This window comes from Vigna angularis, chromosome 4 (assembly GCF_016808095.1).
Source record: "Vigna angularis cultivar LongXiaoDou No.4 chromosome 4, ASM1680809v1, whole genome shotgun sequence".
Classification (NCBI taxonomy): domain Eukaryota; kingdom Viridiplantae; phylum Streptophyta; class Magnoliopsida; order Fabales; family Fabaceae; genus Vigna; species Vigna angularis.
Genome location: NC_068973.1, coordinates 35,159,036 through 35,183,370, shown reverse-complemented (window position 1 = coordinate 35,183,370; position 24,335 = coordinate 35,159,036). Strand labels below are relative to the sequence as shown.

General features: G+C 30.3%; 2 protein-coding genes and 1 pseudogene across 4 annotated transcripts; 1 reads left to right on the top strand and 2 right to left on the bottom strand.

Annotated features, from left to right (window-relative positions):
- Positions 1 to 1,638: 1,638 nt before the first annotated feature.
- Positions 1,639 to 2,436, bottom strand: LOC108321834 (calmodulin-like protein 2). Its single transcript, XM_017553704.2, has one exon. The coding sequence runs from the start codon at positions 2,356 to 2,358 to the stop codon at positions 1,840 to 1,842; it is 519 nt and encodes a 172-aa protein (XP_017409193.1). The 5' UTR covers positions 2,359 to 2,436; the 3' UTR covers positions 1,639 to 1,839.
- Positions 2,437 to 4,674: 2,238 nt separating this feature from the next.
- LOC108321803 (uncharacterized protein At2g39790, mitochondrial-like) lies at positions 4,675 to 5,867 on the bottom strand (annotated as a pseudogene).
- Positions 5,868 to 11,420: 5,553 nt separating this feature from the next.
- Positions 11,421 to 21,240, top strand: LOC108321842 (uncharacterized). 3 transcript variants are annotated; one of them, XM_052877148.1, is made up of 15 exons: positions 11,421 to 11,747; positions 12,215 to 12,342; positions 12,561 to 12,632; positions 12,711 to 12,824; positions 13,818 to 13,886; positions 13,988 to 14,044; positions 15,638 to 15,691; positions 15,775 to 15,837; positions 15,995 to 16,057; positions 16,340 to 16,504; positions 16,583 to 16,738; positions 18,423 to 18,503; positions 18,589 to 18,650; positions 18,764 to 18,899; positions 20,898 to 21,240. In XM_052877148.1, the coding sequence occupies exons 1-14, from the start codon at positions 11,432 to 11,434 to the stop codon at positions 18,852 to 18,854; spliced, it is 1,491 nt and encodes a 496-aa protein (XP_052733108.1). In that variant the 5' UTR covers positions 11,421 to 11,431; the 3' UTR covers positions 18,855 to 18,899; positions 20,898 to 21,240. The 3 variants fall into 3 exon arrangements, with proteins under 3 accessions (XP_052733108.1, XP_052733107.1, XP_052733106.1); XM_052877147.1 differs by having other exon boundaries at positions 11,422 to 11,747; positions 18,764 to 18,856; XM_052877146.1 differs by having other exon boundaries at positions 11,422 to 11,747; positions 18,764 to 18,860.
- Positions 21,241 to 24,335: the final 3,095 nt, after the last annotated feature.

The window sequence follows — 24,335 nt, the reverse complement described above, 5'->3', positions numbered from 1 at the left end:
AAAACTTTTTATATTATTCTAATTATAATTGTTATAAAAAGTCTTTTATAATTAGTATAATTTTTTTTTCTGTATTTGTAATTTTATGCATTTGGTTTACATAGCTATACTTTTTACAAAATTTTAAAATATTTTGTAATATTTTTTATATAATTTATTAAAACCTTTATATACTAGATATTTCATATTTTCTAGATAAAAAAATTTCACTTTATGATTCTCATTTTGTATAATGTTATCATCTACATGGAAAAACAACATCATCTTAATATATATTTTTGGCTATTTTAAAATTTATTAAATTTAAAAAAAAAACACCAAAAGTTTGTGTAGCATATTTTATCAAATTTGAGGTAAATTTGTGTCTTAATTTCTACTTTTACTAAAGATAAATAGTTTTAAATATCTTATATAAAATACCTCTATATTATATTAGTGTTTAGATTTGGGATGACAAATAGGGTCATGTTCGGTGGACCAACCTCTTAACTCGGTCAAAAAAGTGAACGGGGACAACATTTTCAACATAAGAGCTCAAATCAATCTGGCCCAGCAAACCCGATAGTTTGACAGGCTAGTTCTAGGGGTTAGTTGGTAAGCTTGTTAGCCCGGTTTCATTAAAAAAAAATTAAAATTCATGTCATAAAACTTCATATTAACACAGTTTAATAATTCAACCTAGGCTTGATACAACTCGACTAAGATCTGAAATAGCCCGAATGACAATTTGTCATCAGTCCATCATGTAAACTATCAAAAAATTTAACTTGTTTTCATATGATATTAGACTTTCGATGATAGAAAAAAATAGGTGGACAACAGCATACTAGATCGGGTTATAAAATTCAACTTGTTTCTAATTGACAAACCAGTCTATTCAATCCGTTGTTGGCAACCAATGTCAAATAAGACTTAAACAAAATTAGATTGACCCGTTTTAACGCACCTCATCCCTTATATCATGAAGAAGTAATGAAGATTTTTTATCTCATACCTCATTTGTAAGAAAAATATTACTTTTATATATATATATATATATATATATATATATATATATATATATATATATATATATATATATATATATATATATATATATATATATATACATATAAAAGCCTCGATTGAAAGCCGCAAAATATTTTAAAGTTAAAAAAAAACGAGATAAAAATAACTATGTGATGTATATATGAGCACTTTATATTAACAATTAGAAAGCTATTACTCATAACTAAGCGTGTAGGAAATGGTGTTATCAACGCGTTACGACTGGTGAATAGGTCATTGACGATACCAAGCCAAATAAATTGTACCATACAAAAATACCATACTTGATGTTAGAACATCAGAGTTTCAACTTCCTAACATGTATATTAAAATTTGTATTAGACAAATCGGGAAAAATTAATTCTAAATAAAATAGCTATGAAAGCACCAATAAGTCTAAATTATATTTAAAATTTGTTTCTTGGCAGTTTTGAATCGGCATAATATTATAACATTTAGATCACTAATAGTAATCGAAACAAAATGGAACATATACAACAATATTCAATGAAGTATATACTATTCTTTTTCTCATTTTTATTATTGTGTTAGATCCAATCCGATGTAGCAGTGATTCATGTGCAAAACACCTGGCATCATGGGATTAAGCAAACGAAAATGTTAATGTTGTATGCATATATAGTAAAATAGAAGAAACAGAAGTGAATGTATTATAGAATTGAAAGATAGATTAAACAAAAGCTGAAATAAATCAATTAATTAATATACAATTGGGTGCTGAATAATTATTCCAAAAATTAATGATTTTTTTTTTTTTTTTGTGATTAACTGCTACCCCATCATCATGAATTCAAACTCAGCAAAATCAACCTTGCCATCGAAGTTCAAATCTGCAACCTTGACCATGTTTTTAATGGCATTCATATCCCAACCCTTATCCAAACCCAAGCAATGAAGCACCCTCTTCAACTCCATTGCATCTATGTACCCATCTCCGTCTTCATCAAAGATTTTGAAAGCTTCATGCAGCAACTCACTGCGCTTTGACATGTCTTCCAACTCACCAAGAACCTCTTCCACAGGCACTTCATCATCCATCAACTCACCCAGCTCAAACCCTGTCGTCGAACCCAAACCAAGCTTCTCCACAACTTCCCTTGCACTCTCCTTCTTTATCCTTCCATTGCTTTCCATGCCAAAAACTGTTACAAGGGCACCCACCATCTTCTCATCAAGCTTCACCATCCTCTCACCTTTGCATGCATGCTCACTCACCGACCTCTCTGGGGAGCTTTTAAATGTTTGTAAAAAGTCCCCAATGAACCTGGAGCACACTTCTGCTATCCCCATTTCACTCAATACACTTACCACCAACGCAGTATTTTACACTACGTTATGATTTATCAAGTTTGCCTCATACCTTAACCTTTTCTTATCACCCTCTTTTATAGTTACACCCATCACATTACACCCTTCTTTCAATACCAAATCACTCAAATGCCATTGTATGCTGCAAATCATCTATTATATTATAACACTAATCATTCAATGCCATTATAGAGTTCCGATGCAGCTGGCATGCAAATTGATTGCACCAAGGGGATAATATATATATATATATATATATATATATATATATATATATATATATATATATATATTATATATATCATCAGTAAACTTGTCATGGCTTCGATACAGTGAACCAAAATTTAGAATATATGAAAACAGTAGTTGAAACTAAGATATATTTTGTATGCGTTTTAAGTTAACTTAGTTTTATAGTGTTGTTATATTTCTTACTCCACTTATATATAGGTAAGCTTCTTGGAGACACACTTTCCACAAAGCTATAAGTTAACTGGTGTGATTTTCTTCTACCTAATTGATAAAGATAACGCACTTTCCTTTAATCTATACCATTTGCTTCACGTTCACTTGAGTTTATTAATTAATTGACCTACTTTTTTTATGCATGGAGTTATAACTAGTTTTAGACTAATATGCATGATTAAAAAGAGAGATGTAATAATGATAAACAATTAAAAGAGGTGGAAAAATGTTAACCACAACGATAATTTAGAAGAAAAAAAAAGTGTAAATTTAAAATATATTTATTGCTACAATCAAATTAATTATTTTTTACAGTAGCTAATTAAATAATATATTTTTTTTCTCGAAAAATGAGTAGTTCTTGTTGTCATGTGAAACAGTAGTAGAAAAAAGAAATCTTAATACAAAATCCACTTGATTGGTTAAGCTTCCGTCCCGTTAGACAGTACCTTCCTTGAAGAAACACTCGGATTAATTAATGTTTTGCAATTCTCCGTAATATAATTTATAATATTAAGTCAAGATCGAACCAAACTTTTGAAAAAGATACTTTGGTATACTTAATGTAATTATGTGCCGAAACCGCGTTTTGTTGCTGTACAGATTAATTTTAAATTTATTTTTCAATATATGTATGTTGCCCTCTTCCTGCATGAATTGTGTAACCCTATCACGTGGACTATTTTTATTTTGTTCACCATTCTTGTTTCAATATTTGGTACTTAAAAAAATGCTTGTTAGCTTAATAATGTGATGTTCAGTTCCGGAATGCATTAGGCATAATTAACTACTGTTGTGCCAAAGATAAATTATAACGAAAATTATAACGAAACTTAACTTATTTAAAAGTCGTAAAATTATAATTTAATTAGTATTATAAAAACAAAAGAGGAATGAAGATAAAAACAAATTACAAACTAACATTTCAAATAATGTCTCAAATAAACGTTATAACTTCTTTAGGTATTATTTATAAGTTCGAACAAGGTTTTTAACTGTTAAAAAAATAAATAAATAATATACTGCAAAATATAACCTTAAATCATCTCAAGTCATTTTTATTTTTTTTTACTATCCTTTGTATGCTTCTTATTAATGGTAAACAAAATTAACTGAATTACAATGTTAAAAACTAATAAAAAATAGTTAGACTAAAGTAAACTGAATTAAAAATTAATTCAGACAAAAACTATTTTTTATTTGATAAAACTACATTAAATTAAACTCAACTATTTTTTGTTTTATCAATTTTTTTTTCAATTATTTTATAAGAAGCTTAATTTTCTATCATTGGGTGTTGTATAGCTAAAATTGCTATAAGGAGTACTACCTAAAATTAATACAAAAAGTTTTATAACAAAAGGAACGAAAATGTGAAATGAATAGTAAAATACAAAAAATGCAAATAGGTATAATAAATTCTTTAATGAAAATACTATTAGTGCTAAAAGCTTTCATAAAATCACATCTACCAATCAATCTAAAAGCTACAAAGAAACTAGATCCATGAGTTAACTTATTTAGGATATGATGCTATTGAAGAGAAAGAAAAAACATAAAAGTTATGGTTGTAATTAACTTATAAAAGTTCCGTTTTTTAAAAATTATACTATAAGATAATACAGTTCAATTTTTATTATAATAGTTAAATTTTTTATAATATTATATAATATAGTTAACTATGGTTTAATATAATTAGATTAATTTTGACCAATCTTATGAAAGCTTTCCTGATAAGAAAAACATTCAGGTTACCAGAACTAGTTTCTTTCAATGTAATTTTTGTAAAAACAGAATTAAAAGAATAAGATGAGGTCCAAAAATTAAACAGATGGTGTATATAGTATTTTTGGCAGCATATCCAAAGTAGAATGGGCCAATGTGAACATATACTATGTTGTTTCCTCCATCTCTCCAAATTTTTTTAATTCCAATTTTATCTTTAGATTTTTTTTAATTAATTTGAAAATCCTGCACCCCCACCCAGGCTCTTGACAACCACTTGAACGTCCACCCTTCTTGTAAACACTGACCGAAAGTGGAATGCTAGACTGCGGAGCTCTTTCACCCTCATTATCGTCATCGTCGTTATTTCCTTCCCCAGTAACCAAATCAGGCACGTGAACCTATACCTTAATTTCCTCATCTTGGTACGTTCTCTCGAGCGCTATAGTTTGATGTCCGGGACTATCAATTATTTTAAAGGGAAAATTACTCGGAACCCCTTCCTTTGCGTTGTGATCGTCAGTTTCCTGGGCGCATTCGATTTCAGATTCGATGACTCGGAGAAGGTTCTCATCGGAGGTTGGTTTCTTCCGGGCAGCTGCAGAAGAAAAGTGAAACTTTGGAACAAACGAATCCTTGTGGTGGTTGATGGCAGAGAAAATTAAGGTGCGGTAACCCAGGTGGTTATTCTTCGTCAATTGACCCGCCACCGCAAGGGCCCTCACAAAAGAACTTGACTTGCAAAGAATTGAGTTGAACGCCATAGCCAAACACGAAAGAGGCCTATTGTTAGACGCGTTATGACGCCACGACGAAAACCTATAGAAATCAATCGAGCCAAAACGCTGAAAACGGAAAACGTGAGCAAGGTCAAAGCCGCCGAAGTTTGAAGGAAATGCAAGGTGGAACGGCGGCAGGAAACGACGAGTCTGCGGTTGTGGTCGAGAGTAAGGAGGGTTTGCAAATCGAGGTAAGCGTCTCTTCCGGAAAGTATGAATCAGCGAATGTTAGATTGGAAAGCGGTCAGAGGAGTGAGGTCGATGACAGCTTCGAACTTATGTTCGGATGAGGAAGAGGTGGAGGTGGTGGCGGGGAGGAAGACCTTGTTGTGGCGTCTGCGGCTGCGGCAGCAGAAGGAGGAATAGACGACGGTGAGTCGGCAGAGGCGACGACATGGGTAGGGCGGAGGGAGTTACTGAAGGATAAGAAAGGAATAAGGAGATATAGGAAACAATACATGGTGGCGAAGGGAGTAAGACCCTTTAAATTTAACTGAACGAGTTAAGTTTAACCGTTTTTATTCAAAACCTATACATTAAGATAACAACTTGTTTTCGTAACATGACTAATGGTTTTGGTTTATACTCTATACTTTATAAATATTTATTTTAGATTTATAATAAAATCTTTTAATAACTAAATCGTGTTTCTAACAAAGTTACTCGTAAATAGAAAAGCATAGACTATTAAGAAAATCAAGTGTAAAGATTAAAAAAATAATAAAGATGATATATTGAAATGATTGAAGAAAATAATATTTAGTTAATCATGGGACTATCTTGAGATTATCATTATTATGAGTTGGACTGTATAGGTGAAATGACTAAATATAATAATTATTTAGACAAATTTTGGAGACTTAATCCACTTACCCAAGCTATCAACCTAGTAGGTTAAATCGTGTTCTGCCCCTAATTCACTATTTTATAATTTGAAAAAAAAAAGATATTAAGTATTTTAGACTTAATATTTTTCGTTTGTAATTATTTTTTATTTTTTTTATCATTAATGCTATGTTATAACACATTATAGTAAAAAAGTATTTAAAAATCAAATTTAAGACATATTATTCATATGTTTTAGGATATTTAATTAATTTTTCCCAATTGATTTAGTTCTAAAAAATAATTGATAAGTTATATGAATTCCTTGAAAAATTCTGTAATATTTAAATATTCTTTAAAACAAATATTTAATGAAACTTTAAATATTTAATTATGTTTCGGTTAATGACTTGTTCAACCGAGAATTCAATGTTTTTATCAGCTATGTTTGGTGAAATTAACTTCTCCATAATATTTTTTTAATTACTAAAATATGGGGCCCGTGCTCTACAGGCTGAAACTGTATGTATCCTAAAACTCAAATTTAAATTTACAAAAATTCACTTTTACACCATTATTTTAAATTTAAAGGATACATGAATGTTAAATTGTATAATTTAATTACTGGACTAACAAAAAAAGGTATACCCAGTATAAAATTATCATTAATAAAATATTAAAGTTGTCATTTATATGAACCATAGGTTAAAGGTTAAAGTTGTTGTACGGGAATACTAATTAATATTTCATCTGTTGCGTGTACTGTGTAAAATACAAAAAATGATAGTTTCTAATAAAGTTTAAAATAACAGAAACATATCAAAAGTGTTTTCGAGTAATTCTTCATAATACTAAAAAATAAAAAAAATAAAAAATAAAAGTATAGAAGCAATAAGAGGCATAAATGTATTGGCCTCTCCGTAATGAATTTGTGAACCAACCAAATAAGAAATAAAAATTGAGGTTAGCGTTGGCATTTAAGTAACTCAGCTACTTCCATCATTTCGCCAACCACAAACAATATTTCCATCAGTTATTATCACCACCATTGCTCCTATTAAGGTATAATTAATAAAAATATTTATATCAACTAGTGATTCACATGCTACTCTACTATATATATATTTTTTATAATATTTTTTGTTGATAAAGAAAATTCACACATAATAAAATAGTTCATTGCTCGTTCATTTGGTTAACTTATTAAATATATATAATATTTAATTTTTTCTCAGACCCTTGTCAGTTTTTTTAAGTTTAAATAACCGTTATAAATTAATCAATATAATTATTTATTAAGAAAAACACTAAGTCTTCACAAAGTATACAATCCTTAGCCCTTATCCCTTATGCTAACCTATTCGGCCATAACAAAAGAAAAATAACTTACGCTTTTAACGATAAATCACTAGCCAAATCAACCCTCCACACACTTGATGTTACATCCAACTTACAATCAATGGCAATGCCAATGACAAATAATTAGAAACACGGTGAACAAAATGAAGGAAAACAAGTAGAAAGTAAAAGAAACACCTTGTTATACTAGTACAGATATAAGAATAATATTAAATATGAGATTTTACAATATGACAATAATAATTTGATAATATTTTTTTGACAACATTTTAACATCACGTGTCATTCTGTGATTGATCCATGTTGATGTTTATGATTATTATTATTATTATTATTATTATTGATTGTGGAGTAATTTTGGACTAATCATAGAATGATACATAAATTATATTAAAATGTTGTCAAGGTATTATTATCCTAAGAAATATGTTTACTTGAATGACGATGATATGTTAGAAAAGTTCACAATTATTAATAAATAATTGGTGTAAAACAAAGACCTCTCATTGAAACATCAATAGACTTGAACATTCAATTGTGAACGTAAAAACTTCATTAGTTACAAAAGTTGAAACCTAAAACCACCATGCATTTCTATTAATACTCTTGTGATTTAAAACTGGTAAAATTTAGAACTTTTGTCCTTCTAACTTTGAGATACTCAATATTACGAGTACAAGAAAGAAGGAAAATAACCAAAATAGAACAAACGAGGAAGGATATGAATATACGAAATATATTAAATATTAAAAGTTTTACGTAAGGTAAACTTCAAATATATATATATATATATATATATATATATATATATATATATATATATATATATATATATATTACATTAGTGTAAAAATAATATTTAACGTCACACATTTAACATTTAACAAACAAAAATCCAACATAAAAAATGACCAGTGACAGTTAGTTTTATAAAGAAAATGCCATTATAGATGTCGACTGCAGGAGTCCCCGACATCAAATACATTATAGACGTCAGTTCCTCACCTCACAGATGTTAAAAGTCTGCAAACAAAACTGAAAAGTCACTATTATATTCATTTTACATGTCGACTACAGGTCCTTTGACATCTAATTTGAATCAGACTTCGGTCCTTTCACCCACGAACGTAAAAAATGTGCAAAAATACCTCATTTTGGATGTCAATATTAATTTTTCTTACAACTTAAATATCGACTCGAATGGGGAGCTTATGTCTTAAAGCAATTTGACGTCAGCTGGGAAGGGGGTCGACGCCAAATCCCTTCCATAACGTGAGCATCATTTTGCGTTTTTTCTCTCGTTGTCTTTGTCTTTTCGTCTTGCTTTCTAGTTTGTCATTATCGTTCAAGTGAGTTTTCTTCCACTTTACACTTTTTAAAATTATTTTGCACAAATTACATTATTTTTGGAACCATTATCTTTCATTTGCATCGATTAAAAATTGTTTTCATTGGCTTTTGGAGCAATTCTTGTGCGCGAGTTCTCGGATCTCGGCAGCGACGTTTTCCCTCTCCATTGCTTGTGCTCATTCTCTTTCAGTGTTTTTCATTTTCAACCCTTCAAAAAGGTTAATATTTTGGTTGGTTATTGTTTAGTATTTTAATTACTTGAAACGCATGATATATATAATTTTGTGATGTGTTGGATCATTTTCTGTATTTCAGGTGTGATATTAAAAATAAATTTTTTTAAAAATAAAAACAAATTCAAGGTCAAATAATATCAAACCGACATCAATTGATGTGATCCACGTGAAATACGATGTCAACGTCCATGTAAAATCCAATGTTTTCTTATAAAAAGTCGAGTTTAAGTTAAATCCAGAACAATAAATATTTTTTATAATAATATTACAAACCATTTTTTAAAATTAAATTAAATTTAAAATTCGCATGTTATTATTTGATGAACACTTATTTTAGGAAATATATATATATATATATATATATATATATATATATATATATATATGTATATATATATATATATATATATATATATATATATATATATATATATATATATATATTTCGATATATTTACATAAGGTGGTTTGATTGAAATTTTCATTGATATAAAAATAAATTTTATATTTATTAGTTTTAACAGCCATATAAGATTTTATCTTATAGTTCTATTTAATTTATGTCAAAATATATTTATCCTTTTAGTAATTAAAATCTTGTATTATTTTTTTCATTTATGTAAAAATAATTTTTATATTTATCACTTTTAACATAAGATTTTTTCAGTTAATTACAAAGGACAGTATATTTTGACTTAAGTTAAATACAACGTAGAATCATAAGACAAAATGCCGTGAGTTCATCGACTATGTCCTGTATTTTTGTTTCTCAACTTTAATGTCGTGAAACCATTGTGTTCGCACTACCATCGTCCCTGTTGAAATGTCACAAAGACACATAGGACTATATATATATATATATAATAATAATAATAATAATAATTAAACATGCGAATTTTTATATAAACTTGGACATTTTTCATCTGACGTAAAATTTCGATGACTTTGCAATTAATCATACACATTTTTTATATTTTAAATAATTTTATTTTGATTAATCTCCAATTTTTCCTTATACACGTCTCAGTAGAAAAAATAAAAAATTCAACATGTTCGCAGCATATATTTCTGTAAACATTTGTTTGGGCAATGTTTTCATGTGCCACTTATTTTATTATATTTTCATTTGAATGACATTTTCAATCAATTTTATATATTTTTTGGCTGTTGGATATTGTTGCTTGAGTAGTCATAGTCTTTGTTACGTGAACATGCTATTCATCATTTATGGAATAAACAAAAACAAGTTTCCATCCATAGAATTGAATTTTTCTCCTTTTCACTCCCACAACACAACACATGTGGTCACAGTCAGTCTTTCGTAAAATATCAATATCATTAGTTTAATAAATAATATCCATCAATAACGTTAATTGACTTCCATAATAAAAAAAAACAACATCTTGACAACAATCTTGCTATTTTTTCTTGAGAAAAAAAAGTATTTTGGTAAAATAAATTTATCAAGAAAATCCTGAACACGAAAAAAATAAAATAAAGTATCTGATAGTATAATAAATAATGCAACGAAAATAGTAAAATGTAGTATTTCCAAATTATTATTTAAATAATATATATATTATTGGGAATCAAAGTATAGTTTTATCTGATTGGACTCTGATTTCACCAATTAAATCCTTCTCGATAAATCAACATTTATATTTTTTATAAAACTCCCCTACCACTATTTCGCATGTTTTCAAAATCCCTTAATAGTCAACTACTTTTGTTGGTCCTGTGATGTAATCCATTTCAAACCTCCCACGATGTCTTCACCTACCCGAAGCACACAACTACTCAACCACATTTCTCTTTTATGATCTTCTAGAAAATTATTTTTCCATATAAATTTAAAGTTTGGAACAGTGAAATTAATTATGAAAATCACTAATGAGAAATACTTGATTTTACTACTGTCCTAAAAGATTTATTCAGCATAGAAAAAGTTAATTATATTTTGGAAAAATTGAAAAAGTTAATCGATTGTGAACAAACATGTCTTGCATCAATATTATTATGGATGAATCATTAGATTTTGGTGGGCCTGAGTTGCCACTTGTTCACATCGCATCGTCTTTTAAAATAAAAGATCAGATCAGGTTCTCCAACGCCACGCCCACCTCGTGCTTCCCTTTTTCCTTATTTTCTGAAATTTATTAAACCACTGAGTAAAAAAAGAAAAGGTTTAATTTTAGGCTACTTTTGTAAAATTAAATAAAAATTCTATAATTGACAATTGCCGATTCAATAATAGCGTGAAGAGTGTATGGGTATGTATCATCAACATTCAGTATATACTATATAATAAAGAAAAACATGAATATTCAATTACTATTTATTTCTAGAGAAAAAGAAAAGCAAAATAGAAAAGCTTCTTGTAAACGACGAAGGTGTTATAAGTATCAGAACACCGACGAGGGTGTGTTTTTCTCCGAAGCTTTGTTGGCGGCAAAGCAAATCTGTATTGCGATGGCGCCCACGAAGCTCTTCTTCTTTGCGTTTTCAGTAGCCCTAATTTTCGCCATCGTCGGGGCCGAGGCTGATGTTTCCGTCGAAGGAAGCGTAGCAGAGCCTGATTCCTCTGCCTTCAAGATCCAATTAGATCAACTCAATTCTAAGATCCGAATTCTCGGTCTGTTTTCGTCTTCTATGCAAAATGAAAACCTAACTCTGTTTTTAATCTCGATTTTTTTCATTTCCAGATTTTAATTTTAGTAGTTGCACTCTTCGGTCACCAGGAAGTCCGCGTTTACGATTTTTGTTTCTCTGCAATTGAAATTAGGACCGTGCTATGATTGTGAGTCGTAGTGTTGTCGTGCTCACGGTTTTAAATTAGGTGCAGTCGCTGTGTTTAAATAGCAATTTCTGGTTTTTGTTTATGCTGTCAATGAGAGTGCTGTTGATTGATCTTTATACAAGTACCTTTTTTGCGTACTTGCTAACGATTTACGATTGTAATGACTTCTTTTTATGGTTTCGTTTCATGTCATTTGAATTCAAGGAGTTATAATTCCCTCCCCTTTTTCATCTGGATACATGCTGATTTCTTACGGTTTCTTTTTATGACTAACATGTGTCGTGTTTAATTTTATTTTGAAGAATCTGAAATCAGAGAAAAGTCAGAAGAAGTGAAGAGGAAGGACGAAATTGTGGCCGGAAAAGAAAAAATTATTCAAGATAAATTGGTCACCATACAGTCCCTGCAGAATGATATTGCTTCTCTCCAGGTGTGGGACTAGACCTGGATTACAATTTTTCTTCATTACACAGATGTTTTCTTTTTTTTATATTGATGTGGTATTGTTACTTCATGTAATAATGATAATTTGAGTATCGGTGGTTAGTGTAAGCATCCCATTCTCATGCTTTATTGTATTGTTGGTAGTATTTTTTTTTGTTAATAAATTGTACATTAGAAAACTTTAAAAAATATTTTTCCTCTCAGAAAAAAGGGTCATTGGATGCTGAAGAGCAAGTCGGAAAGGCTCATGCACGGGCTGTTGAACTACAGAATCAGGTTACTTATAAATCAGCCAGTAGACGTGTCTTGTATGATCATTATTCTATAGTGCAGACTCAGAAATTCTTTATGCAGGTGGACAAGCTTAAAGGGGAACTAGAAACACAAAACAGGGAGAAAGGGAACTGGGAAACTCGAGTGCTTGGGTTAGAGAAAAAAGTTAATGACTTGAACTCAAAATTAGAAGATGTAAGTTTTACGTTTACCAACAGTTCTGTTTTAACTAATGTGCCTTAAGTGCACCTCATTATTGTTTTGTCCTTGAAACTAATTCTTAATCACTATTTACAGTTGATTTTTGTGTAAATACTTTAGTATTTTAATTACACATACGCTGAGTTATATTCCCTTTTCATTTCACTTCTTCTTATCAATGTGTCTTGTAATAAAATTGATCTGTTCTAGGAGTAACTTATGCACCTTGACATGTTCAATTCTCACTTGGGAAGGGCATACGTTAATCTCCATTTTCTACATATCTACCTTTTGGTTTTCACATGCCATTCTCCTTTTTCCTCCTTCGTTTGTATTGTAATTGTAACTGTATTCTTCTAGCTTTGAACAACATGCTATACTTCTCTGCCATTTTTTTTTTGCATGTATAGTCCTGCCTATCTCTACTTTTCGCTTTCCACTATGACTTAATACATGCTGCATGTTCTGATTCCTCAAATTTGGAAATTTTCGTAGAGTTTGCTTTGAGATGTTAATGGTGTAGAAGTTTTTATGCTATTATTGACAAGCAAGTGTGAATTAGGATATTCTCTTGGTTGGAGGCTTCAGTAGGCCTTAGAAACTGACGTTGTCAGAACTCAGCAGGCAGCCGCACCTTGCTGTTTGTTTATTTTCATGTCGAATTTACTATTCATTTTTTTGGTGCATGCTTTTGGATTATGCTTGGCTTGACGTGCATCCATCCTCTGATGTATTGTGTATTACTGCAGCATCTTGTTAGTTGGTATGATAATAATATCTACTGCTGTTGGCTTTAGGTTGATCCGACTCTCATTTTAGATCTAAGAGAATTACTATTGACCTCTATTACATCCAAAAAGCAAATTAAAAACCATTATGTCATTATTTTTCACTAGTTACCTGCAGTACTGTAATCGATTTTCAAGTTATTCAAATATATTCTGTCTAAGGATGACGCGGTGACCTGAGTAAGTACATTTTTCACAGCTTCAAAAGATAAACCAGGAGCAGAGGACACAGATTCAGAAAACGGAGCGTGCTCTTAAAGTTACCGAGGTATGTCAGTGCATAGATTTTCTTGTCTATGTTGTGCAGGAGGATGCTTGATGATATTTTTGATTGAAGTCTTTTGATTTTCACCTAATATTCTTGTTTAGGAAGAGATGGTGAAGGCTAAGTTTGAGGCAGCTGTCATAGAAGCAGAGTTGAGTTCGGTAATAATTCACCAATTCAGTTTAATACCTACATCATTATATCATTCTTACACGTCTGTAAATTTTGATAGCCGTTTTAGCTATCGATGTTGTGCCTTCTATCTGAAACTGAAGAATATCTTTAAATTCTTTGTCATTTTATTTATAGCCTTGCAAAATTGCGAATAGTTTATTTTGTTGGTTAAGGTTTTAGGGTTGTTATTGAAAATGTCAACATGTTATTAACAATATTGCAGGAAAATAAATGAATTAATTGGATGTCATTGCTTAGCTTTTAGGCTCAGTCTTTGTGTGACACTGCTATTGCTTACTGATTGGATTGGATAAAATCGTGAGAAAATAGCTGAAGTTGCATAGCAGTTGAAAAGATGAATTGTGTATGTATAAAAAAGTTAAGGTGTATGCTAATAAAAATAAATGCACAAAAATTAAAAATTAACTTAAAGTTCAATTGAGTGGAGGCTTGTTGGAGATGGCAGGACGATGTAGGCTGCATCATGCAATCATGGCAATGGCAGAAGGAGTTGCGATTGTGGATCCACAAAATTCGACTATGTAATGGTGCTTTTGTGCTGCCATAGCAGCCATTTAAGTACACTGCTTTGTGATAAACATGGTGGCTCTTACCTTGGACTGGAGTTCTTAAATTGATATTTTACTAAAAAACACTGGAGGTCAAATAAAAGTGAATTGTTCATGTTAAATACTAAATAAAATATTATTTGAAAATACTTGTACATGTAAATACTGGTTTCTGATGGATTGTTTTTCAATTAAATTCAGTGCTTAATGAACAGAATCCATAAGCTCGTAATAACTTAAACTTCATAAAATAGAAAAGGTAAAATCTCATCATTCATCCTTGATTTGATCCTTTGAGTGCGGTTACCATGGAGAGCTACGTTTACAAGCTGCACTTAGACATTCCTTTTTTTTTTTTGACAAACACACCAAACACCAACAAGGGACAATAGAAAGCTCTAACCATTGTTGGACACTGTAACTCAAACTAGCATGTGATTCAATCATAGATATCTCAGCCTTAGTATGTTTAAGTCGGACTCATGGATAACCAGGGTGAGACTGAACATATGTTGTGGGGTTTTGATGTAGCTCCAAGCAATTGCCAAACTACCATTAGCCTTGCTTAGATCCAGTTTAATATCCACGACCTGGAACTCCTAGTCTAAATACCCTTCAAAATATGAAAAATATAAAATCTTTAGTCCAAAACAAGTTTCCGTTATCTTATTATTTTGAAAGGCTTTGTGTAATGATTTCACCATATTCACTTCAAAGATGAAAAACTTAAAATCTTGAGTTCAAAACGAATGTCCATAATCTTAATATTTTGAAATGGATTGTGTAATGTAATGATTTCACCATATTTTTCTTCTCATATCTAATATTTTCTATTTCATTGTTAAATTGTAGCATTTTAGATTTTTCCATTTTTTGTTTTTGTGTGCAGCAGTTGCCTATTGCTACAAATAATGATAGATTAGAAAACCATTTCATTTTCTCGAAATTTTTTATCATATTAATAATTATAATTACGTACATTGAATTGATTCATACTGGTGTTATAATCAGACACGTGGTGCTTGGCTTCCACCTTGGCTTGCTGTACACTATCTTCATAGTAAGGTGAGTCTATGTTGTATCTCCTCTGATGTTTTTTGTTAGAACATCCTTCCTCACCAGTTCTGAGAGTTTTATTTTTCTACCAGTCTTGTGTTGAGACTCAATGGAACAAACATGGGAAACCTGTTTGGGAAAAGGTTGCTCAAAAGGTAATGTTATTGGTTTTCATTTTGGCTATTATTCTTCTGTTTCTGTTATTTCTTTTGATATGTTAATCTATTACAAATACACTTTATTTTGTTTCTTTATCACTGCAAGCGAGTCATATTGGCTTCTTTATTTAAATGTCTTTCCTATTTACTCTAGGCCCTAGATAAAAAGGCACAAGCTGGAAAGTGGGCTGAACCTCATGTGGAAACCATTAAAACTGTAAGACCTCCATTTACTTAGTTTTTTGCTATGCTTTGTTGGGCATGTTTCTATTTACGTGTAACGAATAACCAAAAAGCATGCACTTCTAACCAGTGGTATACTGCAATTTTAGTTCATATGGACTTTTTTCAGAATTGTCTCTTTTTAACCCTCGTCCTGATAATATGGTAATTGGTATCCATTTGCGATCTTCCTCGTTTGTAAATATCTTTTGATTTTCTTAAATACCCAGCCAAACTAAATTGTTTTCATTTTCACTTCCTCCTTTTTCAATTGAAGAAATGGGTCCCTGCTGTAAAAGAACAGTGGTCTGTGGTGAAAACAAGTGCTGAACCGCATTTGCAATTATTGACCACAAAAACTGTTGAAGGTTATGAGGCTACCAGGAAGACAATTTCTCCCCATTTAAGCAAGGCAAAAGAATTTGTTCATCCTTATTATCAGGTACAAACCTCTTCAATTCATCCTTTTGTTTTGTTGGTTTTGTTTGCAGATGTGTTTCTTAAGACTACTGGTTGACAGGAAGCTAGAAAGTTCAGCAAGCCATACATTGATCAGATTGCTGTTGCAGCTAAACCTCATGTTGATAAAGTACAAGTGGTTTTGAAGCCCTACACAAATAAAGTTGTTCATAGTTATGGGAAATTTTTGGAATCAGCTACTACATATCATCGCCAGGTTTCAGTCTTCATCTTTTTTTAGAATATTGGAAAAGTTGTGCTATCCTTATTGTATTTATCATTATTTATTGCTGATATAAATACCTTTATTGTTTTTTTACATGTTTTCCTTTTGCACTGTATTTAAAAAAAAAAAATTGAAAAATGTAAACTTTGGTTGGACAGTCTGTCTTTTGAAACATGTAGTTGTCCTTTCCTTCAATCATTTTTAGTTGTTAAAGAAAGGAAGTATATGCAATAACTTATTGCTTGCCATTATTTATTGTTGATATCGGCACTATTATTGTTTTTTAATTGTATTCCTCTTGCACTGTATCTACTTATGAGAAAATTGGCAATATAAACTTTGGTTGGCAGTATGTATTTTGAAATTTATAGTTGGTCATTCCCGTAATCAGTCTTAATTGTTTTTTTTTAAAGGAAGAAATATAGTGAAAGGAAACTTCATATATTTGCATATCAGAATTGTGAAGAAATAAAAGAAAGAATTTGTATTGGTTTTATGAAATTTACTGAAGGTGTTTGAGTCAGATTAAAGCCCTATATATATTATCAGGACTCCGTATGATAGAACTAAAGAAAATAAAGGAGAAATTATTCCTTTACATATATTTATTCATTTAAGGGGGCAATGTGAGTGGTATGCCCGAATGTTATCAACCAAACTGATCATTGACTCAGTAAAGGCTTTTAGGTTAATGGGTCATTGGTCAAACTATTGAATCACTATTTGAACCACATGAAGTGGTGCATATAAATTTTTTTAAGTTTGTATTAAAAGTATTATGTTTTTGTGTTAAATAAAAATCTTACTCTATTAGTAATATTTATTTTAAAGTGCTTGTGTCTTGGATTGAAGTCCTATTACTGAAACTTTGAAATAAACTTCTGTCAAAATTTCCTCACTTAGCAGGATAATACACTACCCATCAAGTAAACATTTAAATTGAATTAGTAACTGTGTGCACAGTGCTAGACACAACGTGAAAATTCAAGAATTCAGACCTGGGAGATTGTACAATATTGACGGGTGAGCTGTAGTCAAGAGAATTCACTTTGCATGCTAACAGAAGCTTCATATTTTATAATAAAAAATCATTAAAAAATAGAGTGTTTTGTGTTGTTTTAAAATTCAACATGATTAGTTCAAATAATTTAATCACACTGTCATCCATAGAAAACTGTCTGGTACATACTTCTTTGATCTGGTTCAAATAGCATTTCCAATCCAAAACTTCCTTGGACTCTACCAGTTTCTTGTCTAACTGGTCAGATTGACTGGTCTGAGCCAATTTTATTCATACTGGTCTGCTCATTTCATAGTCTTTTTACTGTTACATGCTAAAACATTTTACTTTTGCTCGGTTGTACTGTGATTTAGACATAGAAGTGATGTTGCTGAAGACAGATTTGGGTAGAAGTGTTTCTAAAGTTCCTTTCATTTACCATAATGTGATTCTGACCTAAAGCTAGGATTTTAATATCTTGATGACATACTCACTGAAATTCATTTTAGTTCCATGATCTGAAATGACTTTTTCATCTGATTTTACTACATTATTAAAGAGTTCTATTGACTTTTCTAATTATTGTTTAATTAATAAATGCTGAAAATTTTGCCTAGTATTGAAATTAGGATTAATTGCATTTTCATTTTGGTATTGATTTTTTTTTTAATGAAGGTCCAAGCCACTGTCCAAGAGACACTGAAAAAGCATGAGCTCACCAGACCTCTTGCTACTAAAGAGTTAGAATGGTTTGCGGTAATGAATGATTTTCTGTCCTGATAAGTATTACTGAAATTGTCAGTGATTAGGTGAAATGACTAATATTTTGACAATTTTGCAGGCCTCGGCTCTTTTGGCTCTACCCATTATTTTTGTGGCTAGAGTGTTTTCAGCTGTGTTCTGGTCGATCTTTAATCTTTTTCAAAATTTGTGCACTGATTTGCTTTATATTGATCTGTATGTTCTCTTTACACATATATTTGGAACTTAATAGTAATGACTTTTATTGTCTGCAGCGATAAAAAAGTGAATAAACCTTCTCGAAGTGGAAATAACCATGCACGACGCAAAGCTAAACGAAGCCATCCAGACAAGCACACATCATGAAGTTAGGTCCTGCCTTATTTTTTTTTTTTCTGGAAAGAAATTTAGGTATGCTATTCTATTCCATTATTGATTTGATTCGGGATATCTTCAATAACTAATATTATTTTATGCAGGATTCATGATGTAAAAGTGTGCTTTGATATCTTTACCATAAACTGCTATATATAATGCTTGTGTGGCTCAATTTGCTTTTAAATTTTCGTGAGGAACATTAGTTGTTACTGAGTAGGATTCATGTGGGTTCTACCAAACGATGTGAATTCTACTCCTTATTAACAGGTCCCACATTATTTTTATCCAATAATAGAGATGTTCTTTGGAAAATAATGTTTGATTCGTAGCTGTGTATATGGAAATGCTTTTGTTGGTGAAGGTAAAACTTGCTTAGGTGATCTTTATACCAAAAAAGATATCAGTTTCTTGCTGTTGGGTGTTGTTCAACAAAATAAGTTGGCATTTCTCACTTTTTATGAGGGTCTTCTTTCCTCTGTGATCTTATTTTCAAATGACTGCCTATTTTGATTTACTTGAAAGATTTTAGAGCTAAAGGGGAAATAATTTTGGGTGTCTAACTGAACATCCATGAAAAGCTTTGTTTAGTCTCTTATACAAAACGAACTTGTTGGGAATTGATATATTTCTCAGAGGAAAGCAAACATGGTCACTCATTTACTAAATTATGAGATTAGAAAGAAGCTTCTCTAAGCTGAAAACCTGATGCCCCCTGCTATCTTAATTGTATTTGATAATTCCGTCTTATTGAAGCCTTACTGTTTGAAGGTTTATCTTCCTTCCGTATCAAATGGTTTTAACATGAGAAAAACGAGTGTCCTATTTTCCGCCTCAGAGTCTGCTCCTATACATGTTGTGGTGTTCAACAACTTACTGGGATATAATACAGTTGTTTTTTGAAGATCAGGGTAAAACATTAGTGTCATAGATTGTGTAATTGGATGTAGTAATTAAGTTAATGTGCCTAGGTCATGTTAATTTATGCGACTTCATTTTGAAGGGCCAAACCGATCTGAATGACCGCCATAATTTTTTTTCTCATTTGGAGATACATCACTGTAGATTGAGTTCCTAATCTGTGGAACTAGTATTGAAAATACTTCTTTGGACGAAGTGTTATAAAGGAGATCTGTGACCTAGTAGTGGAAGCGGGATAGGGTAGGTCAAAATGGGGGAAAAGTAGGGATTTCATCCAAGGATCAAATAAATCCCTGAAGGTACTTGGTCACTTTAGTTAAGGCTCTTTTGGTAAACTTCTTTTTTCTTAATTTAAGTGAAGCAAGTGAAGAGCATCAAGAGTCTTAGACTTTAGAAGATCCATCGTGTGCTCAAAGCTATTTGAATTTGGTAATTGATATGAAGAGATCATGAGGTCAAAAAAAAGAAAGAAAAGAAAAGTGGAATTCACTTGATGACATTGTGTGAGCATCGTATTGGTAGAAAACCACATAGTTTATTAAAATTGGTCCTCTACTGCTTAAGGATGTTCGCAAGTCTTCTCAAATTCCTTCTGTTAGATGATTTAACATCTGGATGGTGGTGTTGATTAGTATATATTTATCATATTGAGTGTCATAAATGGAAGCGTGAAACTATGATACATTTCAGCGTTTCTTATTTCCAGAAGAGGTTTACATAATGACTTTTTGTTGAGTAAAGTTGTAAAGTGAATTGAAAATAATTGTTTGGATGAGACAAAAAATGCTTTAATATATGAAAGAGAGTATTTGTGGAAAGTTAAAAGGGAGAATATGAAAGAGAGATGGAAAATTAAAAGGGAGAACAGTTGTTGAAAAATAACAACTTAAATATTTTCAAAAAAAGCCTTTTGCAGATTTTAGTTATTACTCAAATATAAACTGAAATTAAAATATTTTTTTTTCATCTCGACTGTTAAAACTTTAAAAATCCATCTTTTCCTAAAATGTTTTCACTGTTTATTGTGCAGTCGAGTTTTTTACATCATTTTGCTTTTCATTAATCATATTGAAATTTGATGCTGAAAAAAAATACTCTTTCTGTTTATTGCAGATAATTTTTCCTGTTCGCATGGGCTTATGGTGGAGGGCTATATCTTTCATGTCATGAGGGGTTTTGAATATTTGCTTCTCTTTTTCTGGGTGAGGTAACTTTAGGATGTTTCACTGTAGAGTTGGGCACACACTATGTTTAGGTGTTTATGTATTGCCTTGTCACTGTGTTATATTTGTTATTATACTTGGCACTCCCATTTCCTGTCGGTTTTGTTTTCTTAAATTCTTGACAGTAGAAGTGTTTCCACTTTATGTATGTTCATTAGAATCAGAAATTTTCTTTCTATCGCGGTTTTCTGCGGAACGTTAAATTTAGAAACTAATTCATGAGTTATTCTTCATTGGAACTTACTGACTTCCCCCCTCCTTTTCTGTGTACGTTTCTTGAACTATCGTTTGAAAATTATTGAAGAGTAGTTTAAATATCATATTATGTACTCCCGTACCGAGAACTAATTGACTTGTTAAATGAGGAATTTCTGTTTAAGTTAAAAGTGCTCGAGAGTTTCCCTATTGAAACTTTAATGTTTATTCTCGTGGAGAATCTCTCAAGGGATCTTAAAAGCGTGTGATTTAATTTGATTTGGTTTAGGAGAAAAATATCATGGTTCAGTTCACGAATTATGGATCAAATGGACCCGGGTAATATGTACCTGAATTTCTTTATTTTTTTTACCAATGGTAGAAATACCCAGTAGTTAATTAGATTGTAAATCATGCTTTGCATTTTACATAGGTATTTCAGTATCAACGGGATCATTTACCCTAGTTCGAAATCTATTGCATTACAATGTTTATTTTGAAGGTTAAGTTTTATGAAAAGAGTAGTAGGAGATGAAATGAGTCGTGTCAGATTACTAGTTAAACCATGTACATAAATGTTCTGTTCCAAATAAAAAATTGGAAAAATAATATACAACTCGCTAAGATGCATGTAACAGATGGTGCCCTGCCTGAATCTCATCAAACACAATTGTATATAATATAACCAGCGTGATGGAATCTGTTGTATTATATAAAGGGTCGAGGTTGCTTTAATGGATGAATGTTGGCGGACTCAGGTGGAACTGGAGAAACAGATGAACGTAACTGTAAATGAATTGAACATAGACTGCTTTGGTTTATCAGTTTTGGAAGATCGGAAGGTGTTGTTTCGTTTTCTAACAACACTGATCATGCCATGAGTGGCTTGATTGAAAAAGCTTGAAATTTGTTAGCGTAGTCTTATTTTCATTCTTGGTCTGGAAGTCTCTGTTTCTTTAGAAAATGGGTAAGCTCTTATTTCTTGTTCGCATTATCTTGTCATTCTGTATACTAATTTATGTGCTAACTTAATTGACCTTCTATCACTGGCTAGACAAATGCTTATTTGGTCATTGAAGCTTACAACACGTAATAGTACATACTACAACTTAATTTGTTAGTTTATACTGTTTAATTAAGAAACTTGGAAAATTAATGCCCCATATCTGTGACAAGCAGGTTAAACTTAATGGTTAGCCTGAAAAATCAGCACTTTGAGGTTTGGGTGTTTCTCCCTACACCTCCAAAGTTCTTCTTGCACCTCCAACTTTTCAATAAAATATCAAAACTAGCCTTGGTTAAAAATGTTTTCAATTTAGGTAATTCATTTTAACTTTTTCAGTGATTTAATAAACTCACACACTCACCTACCATGACACAACTCTGTTTGTAAACCTAGATTCCTGTACCTTCAAAAGTTCTTCTACATTTTCACTCTACCATGACACATTTTTTCTTCTCCATTTTTTTCTCTACTCCGTTCATGAAAGTTGAAAGGTTGGTTGAACTTTAATCGGATTTTTGCTTAAGTGTTTAAATAAATTTTGAAATCCGTTAAAACAAAGTTTTCATCAACAGAATTTAAAATGGATTTTGAAATTTATTAAAATTTTCAACGATTTTGAAATCTGTTTACATTTCTAAGTTCGACCATCATTTTCATACTTTTTTTCTTTTTTGCATTTCATGTTTTTAATTTCTTTAGATATCTTTTACTTGTTTTAATTTAATAAAATATATTTTAAATTATTAAATTATTAATATATTAAATTATATTAAAATATTAAATTAAAGTAAATATTTATTAAATTTTAAATTAAAAAATATATTAAACATATTTAAAAATCCGTTAACACTTCTATATAAAATTAACATATTAACGTATGTTAACGGATTTCCAAATTTATTTAACATATTTTCAATTTTTTTTAATTTAAAATTTAATAAATATTTAGTTTTATTTAATATTTGTATGTAACTTAATATATTGATATTTTAATATATTAAAATATATTTTATTAAAAAAAACAATTAAAAGATATTTAAAAAAATAAAACAAAATATGAGAAAAACAAAAATAAAAAAGTTAAAATAATTGGAATATGTTAAATGAGTTTGAAAATATGTTAGACGTGTCAACTAATTTTAAAATTCGTTAGGTTCTTTAATTAGATATGAAATTTATCGAGTGTTTTAATCGGATCGAAATTTGATTAGTTTTGAAATTTATTGGATTTATAATTTTAGTGAATTTTTTAATTGGATTTTGAAATTTATTGAGTTACTAGAGTTTAAAATTTCTTCAAGTGAAAGGAGATACATCATGTTAAAAAAAAGGGTGGTAGGTGAGTGGAGTAATTATAAGAGAGAAAAAAAATTTAGTCTTCTCAAAAGAATATTTTAGAAAATTTGAAAGGACAGGGAGAAACTTTGGAGGTGCAAGAAGAAATACTTGAGGTTTTGATGGAAAAAAGACTTCGGGCCATTAAAAATGTAGGCTTAACTATTGTTTATGTTAACTTTATTTTTTACAGAGCGATTCGGATAACTTGTTTTAAGTATTTTTTTAGGTATCGGGAATTATGAGCTAGTTGGTTTAAAGAGAGACATAAGAAGTTCTTGCTGATTAAAAAAAGCAGTTTCTATCATGTCAACCAACGTTTATGAATATGTTTAAATATAAATATATTAACTCAATCTGAATATTTTTATGATTCTGTCAACTTGATTGATATAAAATATTAAAAATTAGTCTGAATATGTTTCCTGGAAAGTAAATTACTTTTAGTTTTTAGATATATATATATATATATATATATATATATATATATATATATATATATATATATATATATATATATATATATATATATATATAAACATGTGCTATAATTATTATATGCTTATTAATTTTTTTTTCATGGTTATCTGAGTCATTTAAAATTTGGTTCCTATTTTTTATATTAAAAAAAAAAGAAAAAAAAATAAAACAATAAATTTATTTTTGAAATAATTCAACCAATCTCTTTAATCTACCGATCTATAATAAATAACCTGATTATTTCTTTAATCTCAATGACAATTTAATGGGGTTAAGTGTACCACCAAATAACAATCACTAATGTAGTGGGTT